The sequence below is a fragment of the Zootoca vivipara genome, chromosome 14, assembly GCF_963506605.1.
Source record: "Zootoca vivipara chromosome 14, rZooViv1.1, whole genome shotgun sequence".
Classification (NCBI taxonomy): domain Eukaryota; kingdom Metazoa; phylum Chordata; class Lepidosauria; order Squamata; family Lacertidae; genus Zootoca; species Zootoca vivipara.
In genome coordinates this window covers 27,052,607-27,075,899 of record NC_083289.1, presented here as the reverse complement: position 1 = coordinate 27,075,899, position 23,293 = coordinate 27,052,607, and the positions used below count along the sequence as shown (strand labels likewise).

The following is a 23,293-nucleotide window of genomic DNA, read 5'->3' as shown; positions in this document are numbered from 1 at the left end:
GAAGAGCTTAAAAGCGAACCATAGCTTCCTCGTGCACCACATGGTTAAACAGTCTCAGGAGGCAACTTGGATGGTTTCAAAACAGAATTGGACCAATTCTTGGAGGGAAAGGCTATTTATTGATGGCTACCAGCCATGATGACTACGCTCTGCCATCATAGTTTGAGGCAGACAATGCTTCTGAACACCACTTTCTGCAAACCACAGGAGGGGGAGATTGCTCTTGTGCATGAAACCTGCTTGCTGATTTCCCTCAGCCATCTTGTTGGCTGCTGTGAGGAGAGGATGCTGGCCTGATCCAGTGGCTCTTCTCATGCTGTGACGGAATCATAGCTAAGGAATCCCTGCCAGATGGCCATCCAAGCTCTGCTTAAAAACCTCCAACAACAGGAGCCCACACCATTCCAGTGGAGTCAATTCCTCTGCTCTTGCCCTCAGAAAATACTTCCTACGGATTAGCCAGAATCTCCTTTCTTGTCAGTTGAACCCATTGGTTCTGGTCTTACCCTCTGGAGCAGCAGAAAACAAGCTCGCTCCATCTTCCCTCCAGATATTTGAGAATGGCTATCATATCTCTGCTAAACAAACCCTCCTCTGTACATGTCCTTAACTTATCAGCATCTTTCGTAAAGCTGTGATGCCCGGAACTGGACACAGGACTCCAGGTGGGCTTTTTGACCAAGGCATAAGAGATCTCGCGCTTTTTAGGTTTTTGTATTCTTCTGCTTTTTAAACTGGGCTCCAGCGTGTGCCTCACTCTCTACAAGTCACTTACGGCCCAAAGAGCAACTAGCCAATGCAATAAAGAAATAAGGAGAGTTTAGAAGCTGTTGGGGAAAATACCAAAATGTCTCTTGATACCTCGGTTGGCTGTCCCAGGCAACTGAACCCGGGGTACTGAGAGACACTTTGATATTTTTCCTAACAAAGCTTTCTGGCCCAGTGGAGAGAGACGGTCTCCCCCCTCCCCTTATTGTGTGGCTGCTCCCCCCCCCCAGAACTCTGCTCTCAAACCTGATTTAAATGCCTATTTCCATTTGCTGCTTCATATCTTCCCCCCTCTAAGAGAGTCGTAAATTAGCGGCTGTAGATTTCGAGCTTTGAAAAGGCCTGTGGAGGCGAAGAAAGTGCCAGAGAGGGACTCTTCAGACTTGGCAATTTGGCTGGGTGGTTGTTGTTTTTCTTCTTTTGGGGGGGCATTCACTCTCTGCAAGCAAACCCCTCCCAACCTATGTCTTGCTTTGGGGGACGGCTCCTTTTGATGCCGGGTTCCCTGGCTGGTAATTATGTCAGATTTATATCTCTGCGAGGGGGTGGGCGGGCAGCTTTGTAGTCGATGTGTCTGTGTGATGTTTTTGGTTGGAGATGGCATTTTAAGGATTATTGAACAAAATGAAATGAGCTGCCTTGATTGCGAGGGGAGGGAAAACCAATCCTTTAATCTGCCTTCTTTGCCTTGCCTCTTCCAGCAGGTTGGGAGAGGATTTGCCGGGCTCAGCTGGTAGCAGGGAGTTTGCTTTGCTTTGCTCTCCTCTCACCTTGCCTTCGCACCCATCCACTCACATTGATGCTGCTTTTGCCAACCTGGGGTCCTCCAGCAGTTTTGGACGGCAACTCCCCAGTCCTCATCCAGAACATCTGGAGGGCAAAGTGGCCAGGGTGAAGAAAGCTGGTCTAATGGGACTTTTTTGGGGCGACTATGGCTTTTGTGGGATTTGATTTGAAGGCAAATGTCTGCCTGGTGACGGCAGAGAGAAGTGTGGGGCTGTCCATTATGTGCTCACCTGGCCTGATCTGGGACCCCATGGAACAACGTTCATAGTTGGGTGAGGTTCCCTGCAATGGGTGTGGTGGGGCAGGGGAAAGACAATTTGGGGTGTCTTGAGAAGTCTAGAGATGGCTGGGAACAAAACCTCACCCAGTCTTCGTTAAAAATGTATTTTCCCCTTGAATGTAAGACATTCTGTATAGTTGCTGAACATGTCAGAACTGTTTAATTCTAAGGTGTGTTAGAATTCGTGTGCCCCTGCTCCTCCATGGGAGGTTCATGAGCACGGCCTTTTTGGTGGTGGCCCTCCCTGTTTGGGGATGACAGTCCCCAGGGAAGCATCCTTGCTGTCAATCTTATTTGTCTTTAGGCAACAGGGAAATACTTTTTTTCTTTTCATCCTTAAGCTTTAGATATTGCCCTCTTTTTAGTTGGAGCAGGATTTATTTGTTTGTTTATTTTTTTTCATGAAATTTATACACTGTTTGATTGTAATAATAATAAAAAACCAACCCCTTGAAATCTGTGGGATGACTCTTTCAAAAGCAGTTACTTGCTTCAAGTGGCCTCTGGGAACTTTTTTTAATTCTGCTTCCTCTGTGTTTCCATGGCGCTTTGAAAGGGTTTAGGGTGGTTTGGAAACCACCTGTTGGCTCCTTTTTGCCTGGGGAAAGTCCATCACCAATCCCCAATTCATATAAGAAATGGAAAGCTTTCAGACATCCCATTCAAGCCCTAGAAGGGACACTGCTATCTCCTTTTGTTTCAGCTGCTCCTAGAGTCATGGTGATTCAGGGTGTGTGCTTTAGTCTGTTGGGAATACAAGTACTTGCTCAATCCATCCCCAAAGGATTCCATCTGGCAAGTCATGAATTCTGGGATGATATCCTGGGGGAACAGTCAAGGAATTCTAGGGTAATCTTCCTATATACACAAAAATGTAAGGCTATCATCACACAGCCGACATTGAAGGATTTGTAGTGTTTCATCACAATCCATCCAGTGTGGAACTGTTCAGACACCAGGACGAGGAAGAACTTGATATTTTAGCGTAGCAGCATCTGCACTTTGGAACTCCCTGCCTATTGATATCAGGCAGGTGCGGTGCTGTACTCTTTTCAGCACCTGCTATGAGCAGTTTTGTTCGGCTGAGCCTACCTAGATGTTTAGAAATTGGATGCAAGTCTTACCTGCTTTTAGTCTATTGCTATGCTAACTTTTTGAATGTCTTAAATTGTTAATTTCTCTTAATTTGAGCTTTTTAAAAACAACAACCAAGCAGTGTATAAATTTTATCAAATGAGAAAACATTGGCGGGGTTTGTGCAGGCTGCCTTTGAATGGCCTCTGTTTAAGGATTAGTCATTGATTGGCTTTTACTACTTGTGAATCCTGAGTGGGAAGTGAGAAGGGGTCTATCTCATAAAAAAAAATATTGAGCAGCTGGATGAGAACAGCTGTTCACACAAGCTGCCTTATGTGTTTGTGTGCGTGTGTACACACACACACACACACACACACACACACACTGAAGAAACCCAGCCAGGAGGTGTTAAATAGAAGGCCTGAATGAAAAGACCCCTGTTGCTGCTCCTCTGGCCTAGATACTCCCTCAAGTAAATCCCAGCCACTAAGAGTGGTGTGTGTGGATGCTGAGCAAGGAGGTTCTGAGCTAACAGACTTCTCAGGTGACCTGCATTAGCTTTATCTGCACACCATCGGGTAGACGCTTGAATGATTCATGCTGCTTTGTGCCCTCCAGACTAGCATGGCAGAGCAAAGCGCAGGGTTCCTTGGTGGATGTTTGTCTTTGAGTATATAAAAAAAAGGGAGGAGATTTCTTTTGGGGAAATTGCAGCGGGGGCGGCTGTCTGGAGGCTTTGATGAGCAGTGGATAACTACCGGTAGGAGTAGTGGATAACTACGGTAGGAGAAGTTGGGAAAACGGGAAGCTGACATAACATTGGTCCATCGAGCTCAGCATTGTCTACACCAGTGTTTCCCAACCTTGTGCCTCCAGCTGTTTTCGGACTACAATTCCCATCATTCTTGACCACTGGTCTTGCTAGCTGGGGATGATGGGAGTTGTAGTCCCAAAACATCTGGAGGCACAAGGTTGGGAAACACTGGCGGTAGCAGTGGAAACTCTTGGGGGTTTCTGGCAGAGAGACTCTCCCAACCCTACCAGGAGATGCTGCTGGGGTTTGAACATGGGATCTTCTGCCTGCAGAGCAGGTGCTGCCACTGAGCCTTTCTCCAAAAGGCCTAAAAATGCATCAAGTACAACTTGTCGCCACTTAGGATACATCCAGACAGATTGAAGGATGCTCTTAAAGCAAAATTTCAAAGCAGGTTTAAGCTGCCGGTGGGTGGTGCTTTGTGTGGTACAAGAACTCCTGCCTCTGGCAAACCAATGAGCATGAGAGTCCTCTCCTCTCTTGCAGTTTCCAGCAACTGTTTTCCACAGCATTGCTGCTTCCAGCTGCGGGCAGCATAGCCATAATAGCTAGCAGCCATTGATACTCTTTGGTAATCCTTTAAAGCTGTCTAGATGGGTGGCCATCCCTGCTTCCTTGCGGGAGTGAGTTTCATAGTTTTAACTGTGCTGCATTGTAGCAGTTCAAATGGCTGTTCAAGCTTCTTGCTTTAAAATAGGTAAAATAACGCCAAAAGATAGTATCTTCCTAGTTGGGTGAGCAGAGGGAAGCCAGGTAGGTAGCCGTGTTGGTCTGACACAGTAGAAATATATACAAAATTTTTAAAAATTGTCCGGTAGCACCTTAGAGACCCAACTAAGTTTGTCCTTGGTATGAGCTTTCATGTGCATATACACTTCTTCAGATACACTGAAACAGAAGTCACCAGACCTTTTTATTTATAGTGAGAGGGTGGGGAGGGGTATTACTCAGAAGGGTGGTGGGAGACGTGTGGTAAACCTGTTGACGACGACTGCACTTGGTCTTACAGGAAAAAGCAAGGGATGAGATGGCCAAAAATAGCTTTATCATGTATAAGAGATAAGAATCCAATGTCTCTATTCAGACCAGGTCTCTCCATGTTTTTAAGTTTGGTAATAAGTTGTAATTCCCCAACTTCTCATTGCAGTGTATTTCTGAAATTCTTTTGTAACATGACAGCTACTTTGAGATCTTGTATAGAATGTCCTGGGAGAGTGAACTGTTCTCCTACTGGTTTCTCTGTCTTGTGATTCCTGATGTCAGATTTATGTCCATTTATCCTTTGGCGTAGGGTTTGACCTGTTTGTCCAAACCAGAGTGCCTTTTCAGCCTGGTGGAACCTGCTGGTGAGACACACAACCCCCCCCCCCGGCCCAGCCCAGCCCAGCCCTCTCTGTTTTGAGGTTCCATGAACATTGCATCAGCTCCAGCTAGTGATATCCTCAAGAGATAATTCTAGGAATCTGCCAAGTGCTTAAGACCCCCCCCCCAGTTGCAGGAGCCCCCTCCCATTTAGCTGGCTCCTTTAGTTAATGGCAGGGATGCCTGGATTCACATTACAACCCCCACCCACCCTGCTGCCGCCCCAAATATCTGTTCAATCTCCTGGCTGGGCGTCCTTATTTTTATCTCCTGAATCGGCCTCGTTTGCCTCGTGCGATTGGCAAATCCGTAATAACCGTTTGCGCCCACGCGCGCCCACACTCCTCCCTGAATTTAATTCTCATCAGCGGCGCTCTCCATCCTGGCTAATAACGCTTTGCTGCCGCAAATAGCTTTCAACACGCCATTGAGAGCCTGGTTGAAGAGTGCACTTGAGCGAGTGCTAGACAGCTGGAAGTGCCCCTAATTGTCTCCCCGAGTGAGAACCGCTTGGAGGCTCAAGGACCTTATTTTCATCTGCTTAGAGAGACAATATTCTGCTTTCAACAAATGCTGGAGGCACTTGGGCGGATGGCCTCATCCCCATCCCTTTCCCCTGCCCGCCTCTGCCCTTAAAGACTCATTGGGAAACTGGAGGGTGGTATGCAGAAGCAGATAGGTGGTTGTGTTGTTGTTTTTTTCCCAAAGGGGAAGGGAGGAATTCAAGCCGTTTATCCTCTTGGCTGGGCAGAAATAGGAACATAAGGAGAGCCTGTTGGATCAGGCCAATGGTCCATCTAGTCCAGCATCCTGTTCTTACTGTGGCCAACCAGATGCCTCTTCTGGGAGAACTGCAAGCAGGATTCGAGCACAAGAACATCCCCTTCTCTGGCTTCCAGCAACTGCTATTCAGAAGCATTGCTTTCTCCAACTCTGAAGGCAGAGCACAGCCATCGTACCTAGTAGCCAATGATAGCCTTTCTCCATGGACTCTCTTAAAGCCACCCCAGTTCCATAGTTTAGCTATGTGCTGGGTGAAGAAGGACTTTCCTTTTATCTGTCCTGAATATTCCAGCATGTCACTTCTTGCTCTCCTTTCCTCTAAAAAGCCCCAAACAGTGCAACCTCTTCTTCATAGTTGCTTCCTCCCCTCGATCGTTTGGGTTTCCCTTTTCACAGCTTGCTGGACTGTGGGCCAGCCAAGTGGGTGCCCTCTGCCTGTCTTGCCCTCCTCCTCCCATCGCCCTTCACGGGCACCACATTTGTCTACCCCCTGATATGGTGGGTGGCAAGTCTGTGTAGATCACACAGGTAGGAGAAGGGGCAACAGGCTTGGGTGGCAGGGATGTTGAGTTGAAGATTCGGACATGGGGTGGAGTTGGTGGGCATCTGGTCAGTTGGCAGCAACTCAGGGAGGCTGGAGAATCCATTTCTTTGGGAGATTTTCAGGGTCGTGTTCCTTCAAGATGGACTTGAGTCAGCAGTCAGCTAGACTTGCTTTTGAGTGATGTGATTGTCCCCCTCAAAATGTTCTTCCCTGGTGAGTTTGGCCTCATGTTTGGCAGAAGAGAAAGCGAGTTTGTTCTTCAGTCGAGAAAACTGCTAAATCAGGCATCCCCAAACTGCAGCCCTCCAGATGTTTTGGCCTACAACTCCCATGATCCCTAGCTAACGGGACCAGTGGTCGGGGAAGATGGGAATTGTAGTCCAAAACATCTGGAGGGCCGAAGTTTGGGGATGCCTGTGCTAAATCTTTGAGAGGTTCCTTCTTTAAAAATTGACTTTTCCTGTGGGTGTCATCTCCCAGCACAAAGAGGGTGAGCTTCATGGCCAAGTGGGGATTCAAACCCTGGTCTCCTCAGGTCCTAGTCCCCCGCAACAACCCTGTGAGGTAGGTTAGGCTGAGACGCAGTGACTGGCCCATGATTACCCACTGAACTACATAATGGCTGGCTAAGTGGGGATTCGAACCCTGGTCTCTTGGGTCCTAGTCTTAACACTATAACCACCAACACCACACAGGCTTTCAATTGCCTTTCAGTGGGTCATGACCCTTCCTGCTTGGCGCTGACTTTATCTAAATCACGCCCAGTGATTGCTGCCACCACCTTGCCATCTCTTGGGATATGTCACAGACCTGGCCAAAAATTACATTCGCAAGCATTCTGTGCATATGGTAAGAATTCTGGTCCTGCACTTACTGCACTTGATGGAATCTGTTTTTCCTAAGTGGGCTGAAGTTGCCTTTGTTCACCATCACTCACTTGACAGTGTCTCTGCCTGCACCCGCAGCTGCCCGCTCCTCTCACAAGTGTGGCTTTTATCCAGTGTTAATTTGTGGAGCCAACGTGATTGGCGGCTCCTGCACTCAGCAGAATGGACCTGCCTTGGCACAGGCATTGTGATTTTTGCAGAGAGCTGTGGTCAGGCAAAGGAGCTATTTGCATAATGTCCTAGTGGGGAATGAGGGGTTAGGGTTGCTGTGGAAACGGGAGGGTGATGAATTAAGGTTGGTTGGTGGGGAGGGGTGAGGGGGCTGCGATGCTGCGATGAATGGGGTGAATTTATGAGGAAGGTGCATTTTCCAAGACCCCCGCCTCTCTCCTGGCAGGCCTTCATTCAGCCTTAACCAGGGACAAGTGAGTTTTCAATTTTTCATTTGTCAAACTTCACTAAAGTGAACAAACATTTTTAAATGGGCTATTGAATTGGATGTTAAGCAGGAAGGTGTAGCTTTGATATGAGGCCGTGTTTCGGAACGCAGAACTTGGAGGTTTCCACCCCCCCATGCTACACACACAAACCTAACAAAAGTTTGCTTCTGAAATCCTTGCCAACGGCAGAAATATTTACAACTCAGGCTTTGTGACAAAAGGGCCATCTGCGTCCTGTCTGGGACCCCAGAGTACCTCAGTGTTTAGTTTTTAGGCTGCCTCTAATGATAACTCTTAATTTTGTGAGTTTTTGTGGCCTGCTTGTTGATTTTAAACGGGCTTCCGTATCCTTGTGGGCTGCCTTGAGGGACTTGAAGGGAGGAGCAGAATGAAGGGAATGCATTTGGTAGCAAGATTTAGCAGGAAGAATTTCCAGCCAGAGTAGCGGTCAAGGTGTGGTTGCTGCGTTCAGGGTCCCTTCCAATTCTACAATTCTGTGACTCTAAGGCTGCTGAGAGGATGTAGCAAGTCTTGCCTTAATCCTCCTAGAATTTTCTTCACCCCTGATTGGCTGGATGTCCTCTAACCTGTGGAATCCACCACCACCACACACACACACACACACACAAAACCACCTGTATTTAAGGCTGCCTTTGCCAACTGGTGCCCCCCAGACATTTTGGACTTCAGCTCTCAGCAGTCCTAGTGCTGTTGTCCATAAGAATGTAAGAACCTGCTGGATCAGACCATCTAGTCCAGCATCCTGTTCTCACAGTGGCCAGCAAGATGCCCCAAATGGAAGTCCCAAAACAAGACCTTGAGTGCAAGAGCAATTCTCCCCACTTGAGATTCCCAGAATCCTCCAAGCCTGGAGGGAGAAAATAGCTATCATGGCTAAGAGGCATTGATAGTGCGGGTAGCGCTGTGGTCTAAACCACTGAGCCTCTTGGGCTTGCCCATCGAAAAGGTCAACGGGGTGAGCTCCCATTGCTCTGTCCCAGCTCCTGCCAACCTAGCAGTTCGAAAGCACGCCAGTGCAAGTAGATAAATAAGTACCACTGCGGTGGGAAGGTAAACAGTGTTTCCATGCGCTCTGGCACTCATCACAGTCCTCCATGTGCCAGAAGTGGTTTAGTCATGCTGGCCACACGACCTGGAAAGCTGTCTGTGGACAAAGGCTGGCTCCCTCGGCCTGAAAGCGAGATGAGCGCTGCAACCCCAGAGTCGCCTTTGACTGGACTTAACCGTCCAGGGGTCCTTTAACTTTTACCTTTTAGTCGAAAACATCTAGAAGGCACCAGGTTGGCAGAGGCTGTCTTCAGAGGCCACGGGACTCTGGTGTCTTGCTGGCGGTGGTTTCTGGAGTGAGCAGCCCCTGTTTCTTTTGCCCGTGAGCCTCTCTGTAGGGTGAGGGGTGTGTGCATGGGGCTTTGTGCCACTGGGGCAAAAGCTTCTCTTTCTGGGCAAGCCAGGCTGCTGTTCCTTTTGATTGCCTGTTCTTGGAGTGGGGAAGGGTTGCTTCTGATATCCGTTCCAGGATGCTCTTTTAAAAGCAATATGGTCGTAGCTCTTTAAATTTCAGCCCCCCTCCAAGACAAAGAAATAAAGAGTAGGAAAGCTTTTGAAAAGGGGTTTCCGGAGATTGCAGATAGATGCAGAGCTGCTTCCTAGCTGAACTTTTTAATTGGGGGCAGGAGGAGATGGCAGATCAAATTTCGGTGGAATGCTTCTGTATATCTGCTGCTCAGTCCATTGTTGGTTAACCCTTTGCTGCCATGACAGTGGAAGAGAGAGGATTATTCTCCTGCCAACAGGCCTACTAATCTCCCTTACCCCCTATATTCTCTCTCGACCTCCTCAGTCTGCAGAACTGGCGTTGTTACGGGTGTTGCATAACACCCATTCCGCATTTGGAAGTGTAGGCAGCACCGTACACTTTGGAACTCACTGCCTCTTGACATCAGGCAGGGGTACTCTTTTCAGCACCTGCTAAAAACATTCTTGTTTTATGCAGAATGCTGATGTGGTTTTAGTTAATTGCTGGTTTGTAAATTTGGGTGTGGGTGTGTGTGTTTGTTTTTTTCTTAGTAACAAAATTGTTGTTTTAGAGGTTTTCTACAATCAAGTGGTATATAAATATTATGGAGGAGGGGGGGGGAATAGTGCCCACTCCTTTGATCCTGGGAGCAGCAATTATTAACTGACTAGTGTTAAAACATTGCATATAAATGTTTCCTGCAGCTGATGTTCTGTGAAGGGGGAAGAATAGTAGAATGCAGGAATAAGAGGTTTCCTCTACAGTTTTCAAAGTCCATTAGAGGAGAAATAGTTTCTGCTACATGCATCATGCTCGCCGTAGCTTTTCCTGTCCAAAGGAGAAGAGATATTGTTTGGATAGCCTTCACTGGAAAATCAGCAGCTTGTAAGAACAGAGGACCCTTTTGGCTTTCAAGAGATGTGTCTTGAGTTGTTAAATCATTTTTAAAAATTAAATGCTTTATTGATAACAAGCTGCTCTGACTTATGAAAAGGAATTTTGGATCATTTGATCCCATTCCAATGTGTGCTTTTGACCAGCCTCCATTGTTAGCCTTGTTTGTGGATTCCTTGGCCAGTGATCAGATTTTGTTTGCCTTGGAACCCAGAACTGTTTTAACAGCTGCCCTGGTCCAGGAGTGCCTGTCTGTTATTAACCCTTCCTTATACGGAGGCTTCCTCTGTGTTAGGATAACCTGGGTTCTACATCCTGGATGAAATGGACACGCTTTTACAGTGCTTCCCCCCCCCCCCGGAAATATAGATGTTGATACTCACCATGAAGTGGTTACAGAAAGTGCCACTTTTTCACAACAAAAAAAGGTGCCGGTACTATGTATCCTCAAATACCCCCTGAAATAAAGAAGTGTTCTTGTATATTTTGCACATATTTGCCGTTGATAGCAGTGAAGGATGTCCGAGTCCTGAAGTTTCGCCAGATGCTCTCTGTGTACTTCAAAGCTCATCTATGGGTTCATGAGGATTAGAAACTTGATGTGTGCTTGTGCCCTGTTCCCCCTGCCCCACCCAACTACAGTACAGTGGTACCTCAGGTTAAGAACCTGTTCTTAACCTGAGGTACCACTTTAGCTAATGGGGGCTCCTGCTGCCGCCATGCTGCCGGAGCACGATTTCTGTTCTCATCCTGAAGCAAAGTTCTTAACCTGAGGTACTATGGTATTTCTGGGTTAGCGGAGTCTGTAACCTGAAGCGTCTGTAGCCTGAGGTACCACTGTATTGCAGGATACTGCAATAGGCCTGGAACATAGACCTGGAACATAAAGCACTATGATACCAATTTTGGCGTCCCCAAAAGAATCATGGGAACTGTAGTTAAGGGTCCTGATAGGTGTTAGGAGAGTGGTTTAACAATCAGTCCCTCTTCACAGGGAACTCTGGGAACTGTAGCTCTGGAAGGGGAATAGGGGGCACCCTTAAAAAAACTACAGCTCCCAGCATTCTCTAGGGGAAGCCTTGACTGTTTAAAATAGTATCATAGTGCTTTAAATGTATGGTTTAAATGTGGTCATAGTGATGCTGTTACAAACATGCATATGGAATCTGTAGTTGCTGCATGGCAGCTGAGCCAAAGACTTTTTCATTTGGCCTTGGATTACTGGAAACTTGACTAATTATAGGATAATTTAAATGTCGAGTTGGAAGTGACCCCAGGGGTTATCTAGTCCAACCCCCTGCAGTGCAGGAATCTCAGCTAAAGATGTGGGCATGCTGTTCCGGGGGTTTAGCTGCTTCTAAACCCTGGATCATGTCTCCTCCATTTACCCCCCCCCCCCTAAAAAAACCACGCACACCTGTAATATGGTATCCGAATGACAGTAAATGGACTCTCTCTCTTTCTTATCTTCTTTCTAGACGGAGATCGCTAAAAGGCTGAACACCATTCTAGCCCAGATCATGCCTTTTTTGTCACAAGAGGTAAGGATGCCAAGGGGTTTTGCTGGGGGAGAAGTAAGCAAGATCTACGGAGGAGCCCTGCAGGCTTTAGACCAGACACCCCCAAACTGCGGCCCTCCAGATGTTTTGGCCTACAACTCCCATGATCCCTAGCTAACAGGACCAGTGGTCGGGGGGGATGGGAATTGTAGGCCAAAACATCTGGAGGGCCGAAGTTTGGGGGTGCCTGCTTTAGACCAAATGTTCCTCTCATTTTAAAGACCTGGTTGCAGACAGGAGGGCTGGACCAATGCAGTGATGAGTCGATGGATATGCAGAAGAATCACCACTTTAATTTGGTCAAGTGTGGGATAATTGTTGACCCACCATTTTGCTTCAATACCATCCTGAGCTACTTCTTTCTTTGCCAATAAATGCTTCCTGCATGTTCCCCAGAGGTTGGACTTGCATCTCTGGGACTTGTCCACACAGCAGTGTTAGCAGCCAGATTTGAGAGCGAGTGTGGTGTAGCTGTTAGAGTGTCAGCCTAAGATCTGGGAGAGATCAGGGTTCAAATCCCCCAACTGGCTGTGAAACTCGCTAATTAGGCTTGAAATGGATGAAATACTTTTTTCTCTAACCCTCTAATGGCTGGGAGGGTGTTTGGCTGCTTGGCCGCACCCAGTGTTGACATATGACCCTCGGAGAGTTTTCTAAGAGGGAATGTGGCCTTTAGCCTGAAAAGACTTCCCAGCCCCCTTTCCTTAGAGAAACATACTAGAAGACAGGAAATATTGATGTACGACCAAGTTCTTAAGAAGAGGCTTCTGATCTCTTGAGTACATCGCTTCCCCTCTGTTTTTGTGAGTCCCTCGGGACACATCCACGCCACAAATCTGGCTTTAATCATCATGCCTTCCTTGCACACGGGGTTCTTGGCATTGGGGTGATGCTGATAATTTGCTATCGGAATTCTCTGGGGTGCCCCACAGACTTGTAGTTCCCAGAATTCCCTTGGTGGGGAGTGTCAAACTAGGACCTGGGAGGGTCCAGGGTAAATCTCCACCCCTTGCACTCTGCCATGAAGCTCATTGGATGTGACCTTGGGGGGCCAGCCCCAGCCTCTCTGAGCCTAACCTACCTCGCAGGGTTGTTGTGGGGGTTAAATAAGACAAGGGAGACCCGTGTACATCACCTTGAGCTCCTTGGAGGAAACGTTGGGCTATAAATGAAATGCAGTCATATGTCATACTACGTTTGCTTCACGTTGCAGTTTTTCAGGTTACGAACGTGGCGAACCCAGAAGTGTTTACTTCCGGGTTCGCTGCTGGTGCATGCGCACAGAAGCGATCTTCGTGCATGCACAGAAGTGATCTGTGCGCTTCACGCATGCGCAGAAGTGCTCTATTGCGCTTTGTGCATGCGCAGTAGCGGCGCTCTCCTTACGGACTTTTTGGGGTGCAAATGGCACCCTGAAATGGATCGCGTTCGTAAGTAGAGGTACCACTGTAAAGCCAAACTGGTGTACCTTTTGATTGTCGGCATTTTCCTTGGACGCAGGATGCCTCAAGACTTTCTCTCTCTCTGTCCCCGCAGCACCAACAGCAAGTGGCTCAGGCTGTTGAGCGTGCCAAGCAGGTCACGATGACGGAGCTGAACGCCATCATCGGGGTACGTGGAGTTCCCAATCTGCCTCTCACCGTGTGTATTACCCCTTTATTCCTATCATTTACCGTAAACAGAGACAGCCCTATCCTCCCTGCCATGGCTTCAGAGAAGGGCTGCGTTTGCAAACAACACTGCCGCTGCCCTGAGCTAAAAGCAGCCTCTCTGCAAGGCCCACGTTGCTGCTGTGTCTCGAGAGGACTGGAGACCAAATGCCTGGTTTAAATTTCTCCCAGCAGCCGGGGCAGAAAGAGCTTCTGTCTTGTTTCTTGCTCACACATGGTTTTAATTATAGTGTCCCCCCCCCCAGTTAGTTGGCTGCTGGGCTCTTGAGCAGCCTGAAGAGTGATCCTGTGCTTTATTTATTTCCCAAAACATTTTTTGGGGCCACCATCGGTTCCATAAACTCATCCCCTGCCCTATAAAAAGCATTATTCAGAATAGCAGTTTGCACAGCCCACTAAGGAAGGCAATAATGCAATCGGTTAAAACAGTGACAATTGTGCATTGATTCAAAAGTTGGTTAAAACTATTTAGTTGAGTTAATTCAATGAAATTGATGAACATGATCCAGTGATGCCAGCTTTTCAAAGTCCCATAGTTGTTTATGCCTCTAGTGAACTTCTGCTGCTCCCTTGCCTCCTAGTGCCCCCCCTCAAGTAATTCCACTGCCCCCGAGAGGGCAATACTGCCCCCTTTGAGAACCACTGCTTTCAGATCATCTTCAGCCAAAAAAGGCTCCCGGAGGGCCATTCATACAATTGACCCAAACAAGGCAGCCCCTGCCTGCACAGAAAAGACACGGCCTTCAAGGGAAAGGGGACAGGGAGGGAAGAGGAAAATTAAATCTCCAATTTCTGAACACTTGTTCCTAGAATGACCTGCTGGTGGAGTTCAAGGGCAGAATATCCCAATACAGCTGGGCCTCTAGCAAAGCTCTCCCATGGCAGCAGTCTGAGGCAATGACCGCCTCCAGATGACAGTTGAGGGGGCCTGATGGAGCAAGCTCAGCTTCCCCTCCGGTCCCAGAGCTACTTCACCTCCAAAGTGCAGATCACCTGTACGAGGCAGGTGCCTTATACATAGTCAGGCCATTTTGCCAATGTAGCTCAACACCATCTACACCAGGGCGGTCCAACTTTTCATAGCACGTGGGTCTCTAGAGTGCTTTGACATGGAATCTGTTGGTTGCACACTGCCTTGTCCTACAAGGGGTGGGGGAAGCGAGGCCTAAATTTGACACCGCCCACAACCCACTGCAGTGCAGGAATTGCAGCCAAATTTGACATGGCCCAGTTGGGAAAACCTGCTGAGACGTAGATGGGCTGGCTGGCTTAATGCAAAACAAGGACCTGCCCCTCAGGGAGTAACTGTGGGCATTAATGGAATGTGAAAAATATTCACATATATATAATGCATTATTTCCTTACTTAAATCCCTCTGCGAATTTAGTTGTTGTTTTTTAAAAATATATATACATTATTTGCAAGATGATCTTCCTTGCATGCCTGGCAAATCTAGAACTAGACTATGAAATTAAGCCCAGAGTATTTGCTCCTCAGAAGATCCTGCAGGATGCAACATGGGTTCAAAACACTCCTGAAGAATTTTGGAGTTGGTTCTCCTTTATGTGAGACACACACACACACATTTTAAAAATGTCCGTCAATTGCTAGCCCTTCTCCTGGCTTCGCTGAGGTCTGTTCTGTCTCTGTTTCGCCGTTGTAGTGCAATGTGTGATGTTGAACTGGGGCGGTTTGGTGTTTCCATTGCCTTGCCTTGCTCCAGGAGGTGCTGCAGATCTTACAGGCTCTAACTGGGTTTAATTTGCTGACTTAAAACACCTGCCGCTTCTGAGCTTATTCCTGGTTCTTTGGTAAACAGCCTCCCAAATGCATTGAGGCAGCACAGGTGTGGCTAACACTTTGTCCCTCCAGGTGTTGCTGGACTGCAGCTCCCATCAGCCTCACCTGCTGAGAGTTGTGGTTCAAAATAGAGTCCCATGTTGGCTGCCGATGATGCGGATTCAGGGCAGGAAGAATCTCCTTGGGTTTAGATCACAGGGAAACCAGGGCCTTGCCTTTGTTCAGCCGAGTCCCTCCCTCAATAATGGATGTTTTAGTTACTTAACTTCTTGTTCCTGTTGATGTTGCTAACATGACATGACCTGGAACTCTTTCCTGTTTGTTTTTCTGCTGTGGTTCTTCTGATTGTGAATTTGGAATTCTACATGTTTATTTTCTCTCATGCTTGCTTGTAAAAATGAAGGTAGATGAACCCTTGGGTCAAAAAGCAGCCTTGCTATGACACCAGATTTCCCCCCCCCCCCCAATCCCGCTGCCCCTTAACAAATTCCTTGTTTCCTAGGCATAGTTTTCCTTTCTCTGTCTCTCAACTTCCTGCATGGTTATAATGGCCCATGGAAATAGACTGCTTGCAACAGTGACAAGACTGTTTTGCTTTGCAAATAACTCATTTTTGGGGGGGGGGGAGTCTGTATTTTGGAGCGGAGGAACTTTATTGTGCAGATCAAAGCTTTCCCCATTCATTGCAGACAAAGGAATGTGATGACATATGGAAACACTTTGAATGTGCCTTGTTCATTCGTGGTGGGTGGGGCCCACTTCGCTACCCTTTCGGGTGCCATGCGGTTGGCGCAACTGCCCTAGTCTCCAAATACCTTGAGACCTCTTCATACGGAGAGGCCCGTCAGGTCTAGGTTAGATTACTGCAAAGTATTAAATCAGGCATCTCCAAACTGCGGCCCTCCAGATGTTTTGGCCAACAACTCCCTAGCTAACAGGACCAGTGGTCAGGGAAGATGGGAATTGTAGTCCAGAACATCTGGAGGGCCGAAGTTTGGGGGTGCCTGTATTAAATGCTGGGCTGCCCTTGAAAGACTGTTTGGAAACAGCTGCTTCTGTTTGTTGGCAGGCAGATCCTCAAGGGTGGCCAGAAAGTCCAAACATACATTGCCAGTTATGTCCTGACTGTACTGGCTGCCAGATTGTTCTTACACCTGTGAAGTCTTAAGAGGGTCTAGGACCCTCATACCTTAGCCACATTGGGGGGTTTTTTAGTCAGAACTTGTCGGAACGGGCCCCTCTCAGGTGGGCACCATTATAAACAAACTAGGGAGGCACTTATATTGAGTTCCAGCACCTCTTTTTCTAGAAAAATAGCTCTGCTTTTATAGATCTTTGACTGCATGAGCTTTCCCAGATCTCATCGTCTTAATCTGAGATTCATCTCCAGGTACCACACTTGAGATACCTGAAGGGTGGCAATGAGAGAATGGAACGGCCCTTCTCAGTGGTATCCCCATGTTTGTGGAACATTTCCTGCCTCCAAAATCCTGGGAGTTGTAGTTCATTAAGGGTGCTGAGTATTGTTCGGAGACAGACATGCTCCTTGCAGGGCTACCATGTGCTTTGACAATCAATCCCTCCTTCCAGGGAACTCTGGGTATTGTAGCTCTGTGGAGGGAATAGGGGTCTCCTAACAACACTGCAGATGGTGACAGCAGTCACGAAATTAAAAGACGCCTGCTTCTTGGGAGAAAAGCAATGAGAAACCTAGACAGCATCTTAAAAAGCAGAGACATCACCTTGCCGACAAAGGTCCGTATGGAAGTGAGAGCTGGACCATAAAGAAGGCTGATTGCCGAAGAATTGATGCTTTTGAATTATGGTGCTGGAGTTGACTCTTGAGAGTCCCATGGACTGCAAGAAGATCAAACATCTCCATTCTTAAGGAAATCAGCCCTGAGCGCTCACTGGAAGGACAGATCCTGAAGCTGAGGCTCCAATACTTTGGCCACATCATGAGAAGAGAAGACTCCCTGGAAAAGACCCTGATGCTGGGAAAGATGGAGGGCACAAGGAGAAGGGGACGACAGAGGACAAGATGGTCGGATAGCGTTCTCGAAGCTACGAACATGAGTTTGACCAAACTGCGGGAGGCAGTGGAAGACAGGAGTGCCTGGCGTGCTCTGGTCCATGGGGTCATGACGAGTTGGACACGACTAAACAACAACAACTCTGAGCACCCTTAATGAACTACATTTCCCGTAATTATTGGGGGGGGGGGAGCCATGAGTGTTTGAAGGCATACCCATAGTGCTTTAAATGGATGGTGTGAATGATGCTTTGGGGCGCTTTGCTGCTTGGTGTGAGGGAAGAGTGTGAAATGGGGGTAGGTGGGTGGGTGGGTGAGGCTGCTCTGTGCCTGAATGGGCTCCTCTTTTCAAAGGCTGCAAGGCAGGTCACAGCAGCCAGAGGCAGATATTGGAATTCAATTTAGGTAAACAATTGAGGCCTCTGAACCCTACACCCCACACCCCACCCTCCTCCAGCAGGTAATTGCTTCCTGGATGAGATGGAGTGCAAGCCTCTCTCAGCTCTGAGAGCGGATAATGGCCCACCTGACAGATTTCTCCAAAGCAGGAATTATTGTGCTCCTGTGTGATCTCTTTCTCTGACTCAGAAGGCTGACAAGGTTGTGCTTGGCTTAGGCGGAAATGTAGCTTGCTTTCACATTTTCTGAGAACCAACCAAGACTCTTACCCAGGAGATTGAGGTGGTGGTGAGAATATGAAAGAAAGGAGAAGGCAAAATTTCAGATATATGTATGGCTGACAGGAGTGGGGCCTTGTCAGCATATTATACTTCTGCTCAGAGATCTGTATTGGTTGCCAATATGCTACTGTCCAAGTTCAGGGTGTTATTATTATATAATAAAGCCCTTAACTGTTGGGAATCTTACGTAGTGGCAGTTGTTCACAGAGGCAGCTTAAAGTCCAAAATAGTGTATTGCTGCAGAAGATAAGGCTTCAGTAACAGTTCTGGACGTTGATATATACATATACTGTAGCTTGTAGGCTTTGCAGATATAGAGGATTAAATATTTATGTTGCTGCAACAATTCAAGACATTGCACAGACTCAAACTCACTTCTCAAGACTGACTTTGACACACAGCACAAGACACATGAGCTAACATGCCTTTATCACCTATAGTTAGGCCTGGGCCATTAACATAGCAATTGGCTTGGCTGACCTTGCACCTGTTGGCTTATCTCATACATGGAGTGATTTATGCTTATTCCCTGTTTATTGATATCCGACAGGTGCCTTCACTGTGCTCTTTTTGATGCCTGCCAAAGACATTTTTGTTCAGACAAACCTACTACCAGCCATGATGGCTCTGCTCTGCTGCCATAGTTGGAGGAAGCAATGCTTCTGAATACCAGTTTCTGGAAAACACAGGAGGGGAGAGGTCTCTATGCTCGAATCCTGCTTGCTAGTTTCCTACAGGTTGGCCACTGTGAGAAGATGATGCTGGACTAGATGGGTCATATGCCCTGATCCAGTAGGCTCTTTTTATGGCACCCCCAAACTGCGGCCCTCCAGATGTTTTGGCCTACAACTCCCATGATCCAGGGTCGGGGAAGATGGGAATTGTAGTCCAAAACATCTGGAGGGCCGAAGTTTGGGGGTGCGTGTTATAAGGGTTGAAATGCCCTGAGCCTTTTTGGAGTCTCAAGAGAGACTTCCTGGATTATCTCCTATCCCTTGTTGCAGACTGAAGCAGCGCTCTCTTGAGGACATTGGGAGCTACCATGTAACGAGTCAGGTCCTTGGTCCATGTGGCCTAGTGTTGTCTGCGCTGACTGGCCACGACTCAGGGAGACTCCCAGTCCTTCTTGGCGATGCCATCGGGGATTGAACCTTGGGCTTTCTGCATGCCAGGCACATGTTCTGCCACTTAGCTTGCGGTACATCTCCTATGGAGGCCTGTCTGGTGCATCAGTCTGAGAGTGTCCCTCTTGCAGCACCCAAGAAAAGAAGTACCCCCCCCACCTCCCAACATCTGTGTTTCTGGAAGGAAGTAGCCAAGGGAGAACAATAGAGGCGGGTGCTGTGTCTCCTTGCCAGTCCCTGCACTGCACCCAGAGCTACAGGTGAAACTCAGAAAATTAGAATATCGTCGAAAAGTGCATTTATTTCAGTAATGCAAATTATTGTTTTTTCTTTTTCTTTTAATTTTTACAAATGCTTTCTTTTGGAAATTCCACAGTAATAAAACAAACAGTTACAATAATACAAAAATAAATGTCGCAATTACATTTCATTAATTGCATTCCATTTATAATTGACCCACCTAACGACAAATAATTACGATTACAACAAATAAAGGCTTGACATACAGTGGTACCCCTACTTACGAATTTAATGCGTTCCGAACGCACATTTGTAAGTCGAAAAAAATTGTAAGTCGAATCCCATAGGAATGCATTGGGAGAAAAAATTCGTAAGTAGAAAAAATCCTATCTAAACCGCATCCAAGATGGCGGACGGAGCTCCGTTCGTAAGTAGAAACATTCGTAAGTAGAGTTATTCGTAAGTAGAGGTACCACTGTATCTTGCTTTGCATGTCATGCATCTATCTCATATACTGGTTTCACCTTTTAAGTTGCATTAATGAAATAAATGCATTTTTTGACGATATTCTAATTTTCCGAGTTTCACCTGTATACTGAAAGTGCAGGTTCTGTGTCGAGTGGTGCACCTTTTTGGAAGAAAGAACACATCAGGCAGAAGCATCAGAGTAATGCGCAACATGACCACATGCTTGGCTCTCCTCCTCCCTCCCAGTCGCCTTGTGCACCCAGGGCACAGTCATTTATTTTGTTTGTTTGCTGTGTGTTCCATAAAATTTATACACCACTTGATTATAGAGAAACCTCAAAGCGGTTGACTTTGTCCCTCCCCACCCCTGCCTTGCTTCAAGCCTCTGAAACCGAGCCCTGGATTCACTTTGTAGCTCTGGAAATGATTAGAAGACTTGACTAAATTTAATGCAAGTGGTGAACCATTAAATCGGTTAACAAAGCCAGGAAGCAGGATGTACATAATCCAATTAAAACCACTCTACATACCAAGATATTCATCTGCCCAGACGTCCTTATATGGTGGCCGTAACCTCTCATATCCTAACAGTAATTCTTCCTTGCACACTGAATTTACGGCATCTTTTTGTATCACAGTTATATTGAGATAAGTACTCCCCACCCACCACACGCCCCATATGTGGCTTTACGAACTTGCAAGCCATGGGCGTGAAGCTGGCCTTCCACCCAGATGGGGGCAAAAAATGAGAGGGAGGGAGAATTTCCAGGCTTTCAACTTGCCCTGCATCATTTAATCTCTTTGCTCCCAGGAACCCCACCTTGACACACAGCAAATGAAAGGGATCTGGCACATGCTCTTTAACACACACCCCTCTCCTTCTCCCCTTTGCCCTGCCGGTGAGCCTGTGTTGTGCTATAGAGGTAACTGATCCCTGTTAAGTGATCTTGTGTAATCCGCTGAGATGAACTTGGGAGGGAGAGGGGACAGGGCACCAAGAGGTTCCTATCTTCAGGCAGCCGCCATGAGATCACTTGCATACTTATTCCTTGGTTTGTTTCTATTTTTGAAAAATCGTAAGAGTTGGAAGGGACACCCCGAGGGTCATCTAGTCCAACCCCTTGCAGTGCAGGAATCACACCTAAAGAATCCCTGGCAGATGGCCAGCCAACCTCTGATTAAAAACCTCCGGTGAAAATGCATGTGCGCATATCACACTTTTGCCCGTGTTGTTTGTTTCAACTTGTGCAGGTTTGCCAAACACACAAGAGATTGATATCAGGCAAACACCTTCACTGTACTGTTTTGGGCACCTCCTAAAAACATTTTTTTTAAGGCAAGCCTACCCAGATGTTGAGAAAGTTGATGCGAGTTTTAATCTGTTTTCAGTTTGTTGTTATTTTAACAACAAATCTTAAATTATGGTTGTTAATTCTTTTTATTGATAACACTGTTTATCTTTTTTTGCAAACCACTTTGAGGGTTTTATTTTTTTCCAATCCAGCAGTGTATAGATTTTGTGAAATAAGTAAGATTGGATTCCTAAAAAAGAAAGTTTAATATCACTACAGTACAGTTAATAAACCCAACCCCCAGCAAAAAATAACCTGTCCATAAGTAAATTAATATTAAATGCATACTGATAAATAATGCCATACAAGACCACACTGTTATGTGCAACTAATTGTGGGGGGCTATCATCCCTTCATTTTTTAAAATGGAAGTAGCTCCCCTCCCCACACTCTTGCTAACTTGCACTGAAACACTGCAAAGTGCTCCCCTTTTTTGCCACCCTGATTGTGAGTCCCAAGTGAGTATGGTTAAATACCTAGCATTGAGCATGGCCTGCTCCCCCAGTGCCTGGCTGGGTTTGATGGGAGTGGCAGTGAAAAAACACCTGGAGGTAGGCAGCAAGTTGACAAAGAATCTCTTAGAGGAAAGGAGGGGATAATTAACTAAGGACAGGCGCAAGCTTCAGGTTTTCCAATGCTCTGGCAGGAAGGCAAATGCTATCGGTGCTGTTTTGGCCTTGGCTAGGATCGGGAAAGTTTGTATACCTTGTTATTGCCACCATCACCACCACCCTGCCTTTCAGGATGCTAAATCCTTTCTAGGTTGCTGGCAACAAAACAAAAATCTGTGGCTGTGCTATGCTTCTGAATACCAGTTGCAGGAAGGGATAGGAGGGGAGAGGGATCTGCTTGAGGGTTTCGCACAGGTTGGCCACCATGAGAAGAGAAAGCTGGACTGGATGAGCCACTGGAGTGATCCAGCAGTCTTCTCTTATGTTCCTAATCTTGCCTGCATCTTTTTCTTCTTTTGATGATTGGCTTGCAGTTCTTGTCAAAAGTCTCTCTTTCTCTTTCTCCTCTCCCTCCCTTCTCTGCAGCCTACACTTTGACTTGCTTAATGTTTCATTTCAGGTTTGATTCCCCAGGCCTAAAGCCAAAAATAAACCTGGCCCAGGTTTGCCATTCAAATCTCAGAATTCCAGATTTCAGAACTTTTAAGTGCTGTCAGTAAAACTCAAGGCAATGAATGCTTATCCTTAGCGTATCAAAGTGCATAACCTTTATACTGTTTCACCTTTAGAAAAACACACAATGTAAACTCAGTTGTATCTAGATTATGGGTGTGGTGCCCAAAAGTACATAAGCAACTTTTTGCAACTTTGTACAGTCATACCTCGATTTAAGTACGCTTCGGTTTGAGTACTTTCAGTTTAAGTACTCTGCGGACCCGTCTGGAACGGATTAATCCACTTTCCATTACTTTCAATGGGAAAGTTCGCTTCAGGTTAAGTACAGACTTCCAGAACCAATTGTGTACTTAAACCGAGGTACCACTGTATTTATTTTTTTCCTGCATGAAGGCTTGAAACCTTTTCCCAGCCTTGCAGCCACCGTCCTTTCAAGCTCAAGTTTTCCTTCCTTCCTTTTTGTCAATGTAATTGGACCATCTGGATTTGATTTGATTTTTGTGAGAGCGATGCACCGGGTTTCGTCGCAGCGCTTCTTACCATTGGCTTTCTTGCAGCAGCAGCAGCTCCAGGCCCAGCACCTCTCCCATGCGGCCCACGGCCCCCCTGTGCAGCTCCCGCCTCACCCCTCGGGCCTGCCGCCACCTGGGATCCCACCGGTCACGGGGAGCAGCTCAGGGCTACTGGCTCTCGGGGCGCTGGGGAGCCAAGCCCACTTGACGGTGAAAGATGAGAAGAACCACCACGACCTGGACCACCGAGGTGAGGAAAGGGCAGGCGGGCCTCTGAAGCCCTGCTTCTAAAGTGGGTTGTGGATGTAATTTCCATTTAGGAAGGATGCACCATCCATTCAAAGCTGCCCCCCCCCAAAGAATCCTGGGAACTGTAGTTTAACCCTCACAGAGCTACAGTTCCCAGCACCCTTGGAGAACTACAGTTCCCAGAATTCTTTAGGGGGAGCGATGTGCTCTAAATGTATTGTGTGGGCATATGGGAAATGCAGGGGGGGTGGCATTAATGTAGGCACGTGTTTCCTTGAAATGTTTTTGCCTTAATCCAGGGGGAGGGA

General features: G+C 47.1%; 1 protein-coding gene across 7 annotated transcripts in view; it reads left to right on the top strand.

Moving 5' to 3' along the window:
- The window catches only part of TLE3 (TLE family member 3, transcriptional corepressor), a 50,501-nt gene that overhangs the window by 8,071 nt on the left and 19,137 nt on the right, over positions 1-23,293 (top strand). For 2 of the 7 annotated variants that reach the window (XM_035130885.2, XM_035130883.2), the window contains exons 5-7: positions 11,651-11,713; positions 13,268-13,342; positions 22,785-22,986. In XM_035130885.2, coding sequence (XP_034986776.1) covers positions 11,651-11,713; positions 13,268-13,342; positions 22,785-22,986 — 340 coding nt within the window. Of the gene's footprint in view, positions 1-11,650; positions 11,714-13,267; positions 13,373-22,781; positions 22,987-23,293 lie in introns of all 7 variants that reach the window. The other 5 variants (XM_035130884.2, XM_035130882.2, XM_035130881.2 and 2 more) reach the window with 3 other exon arrangements.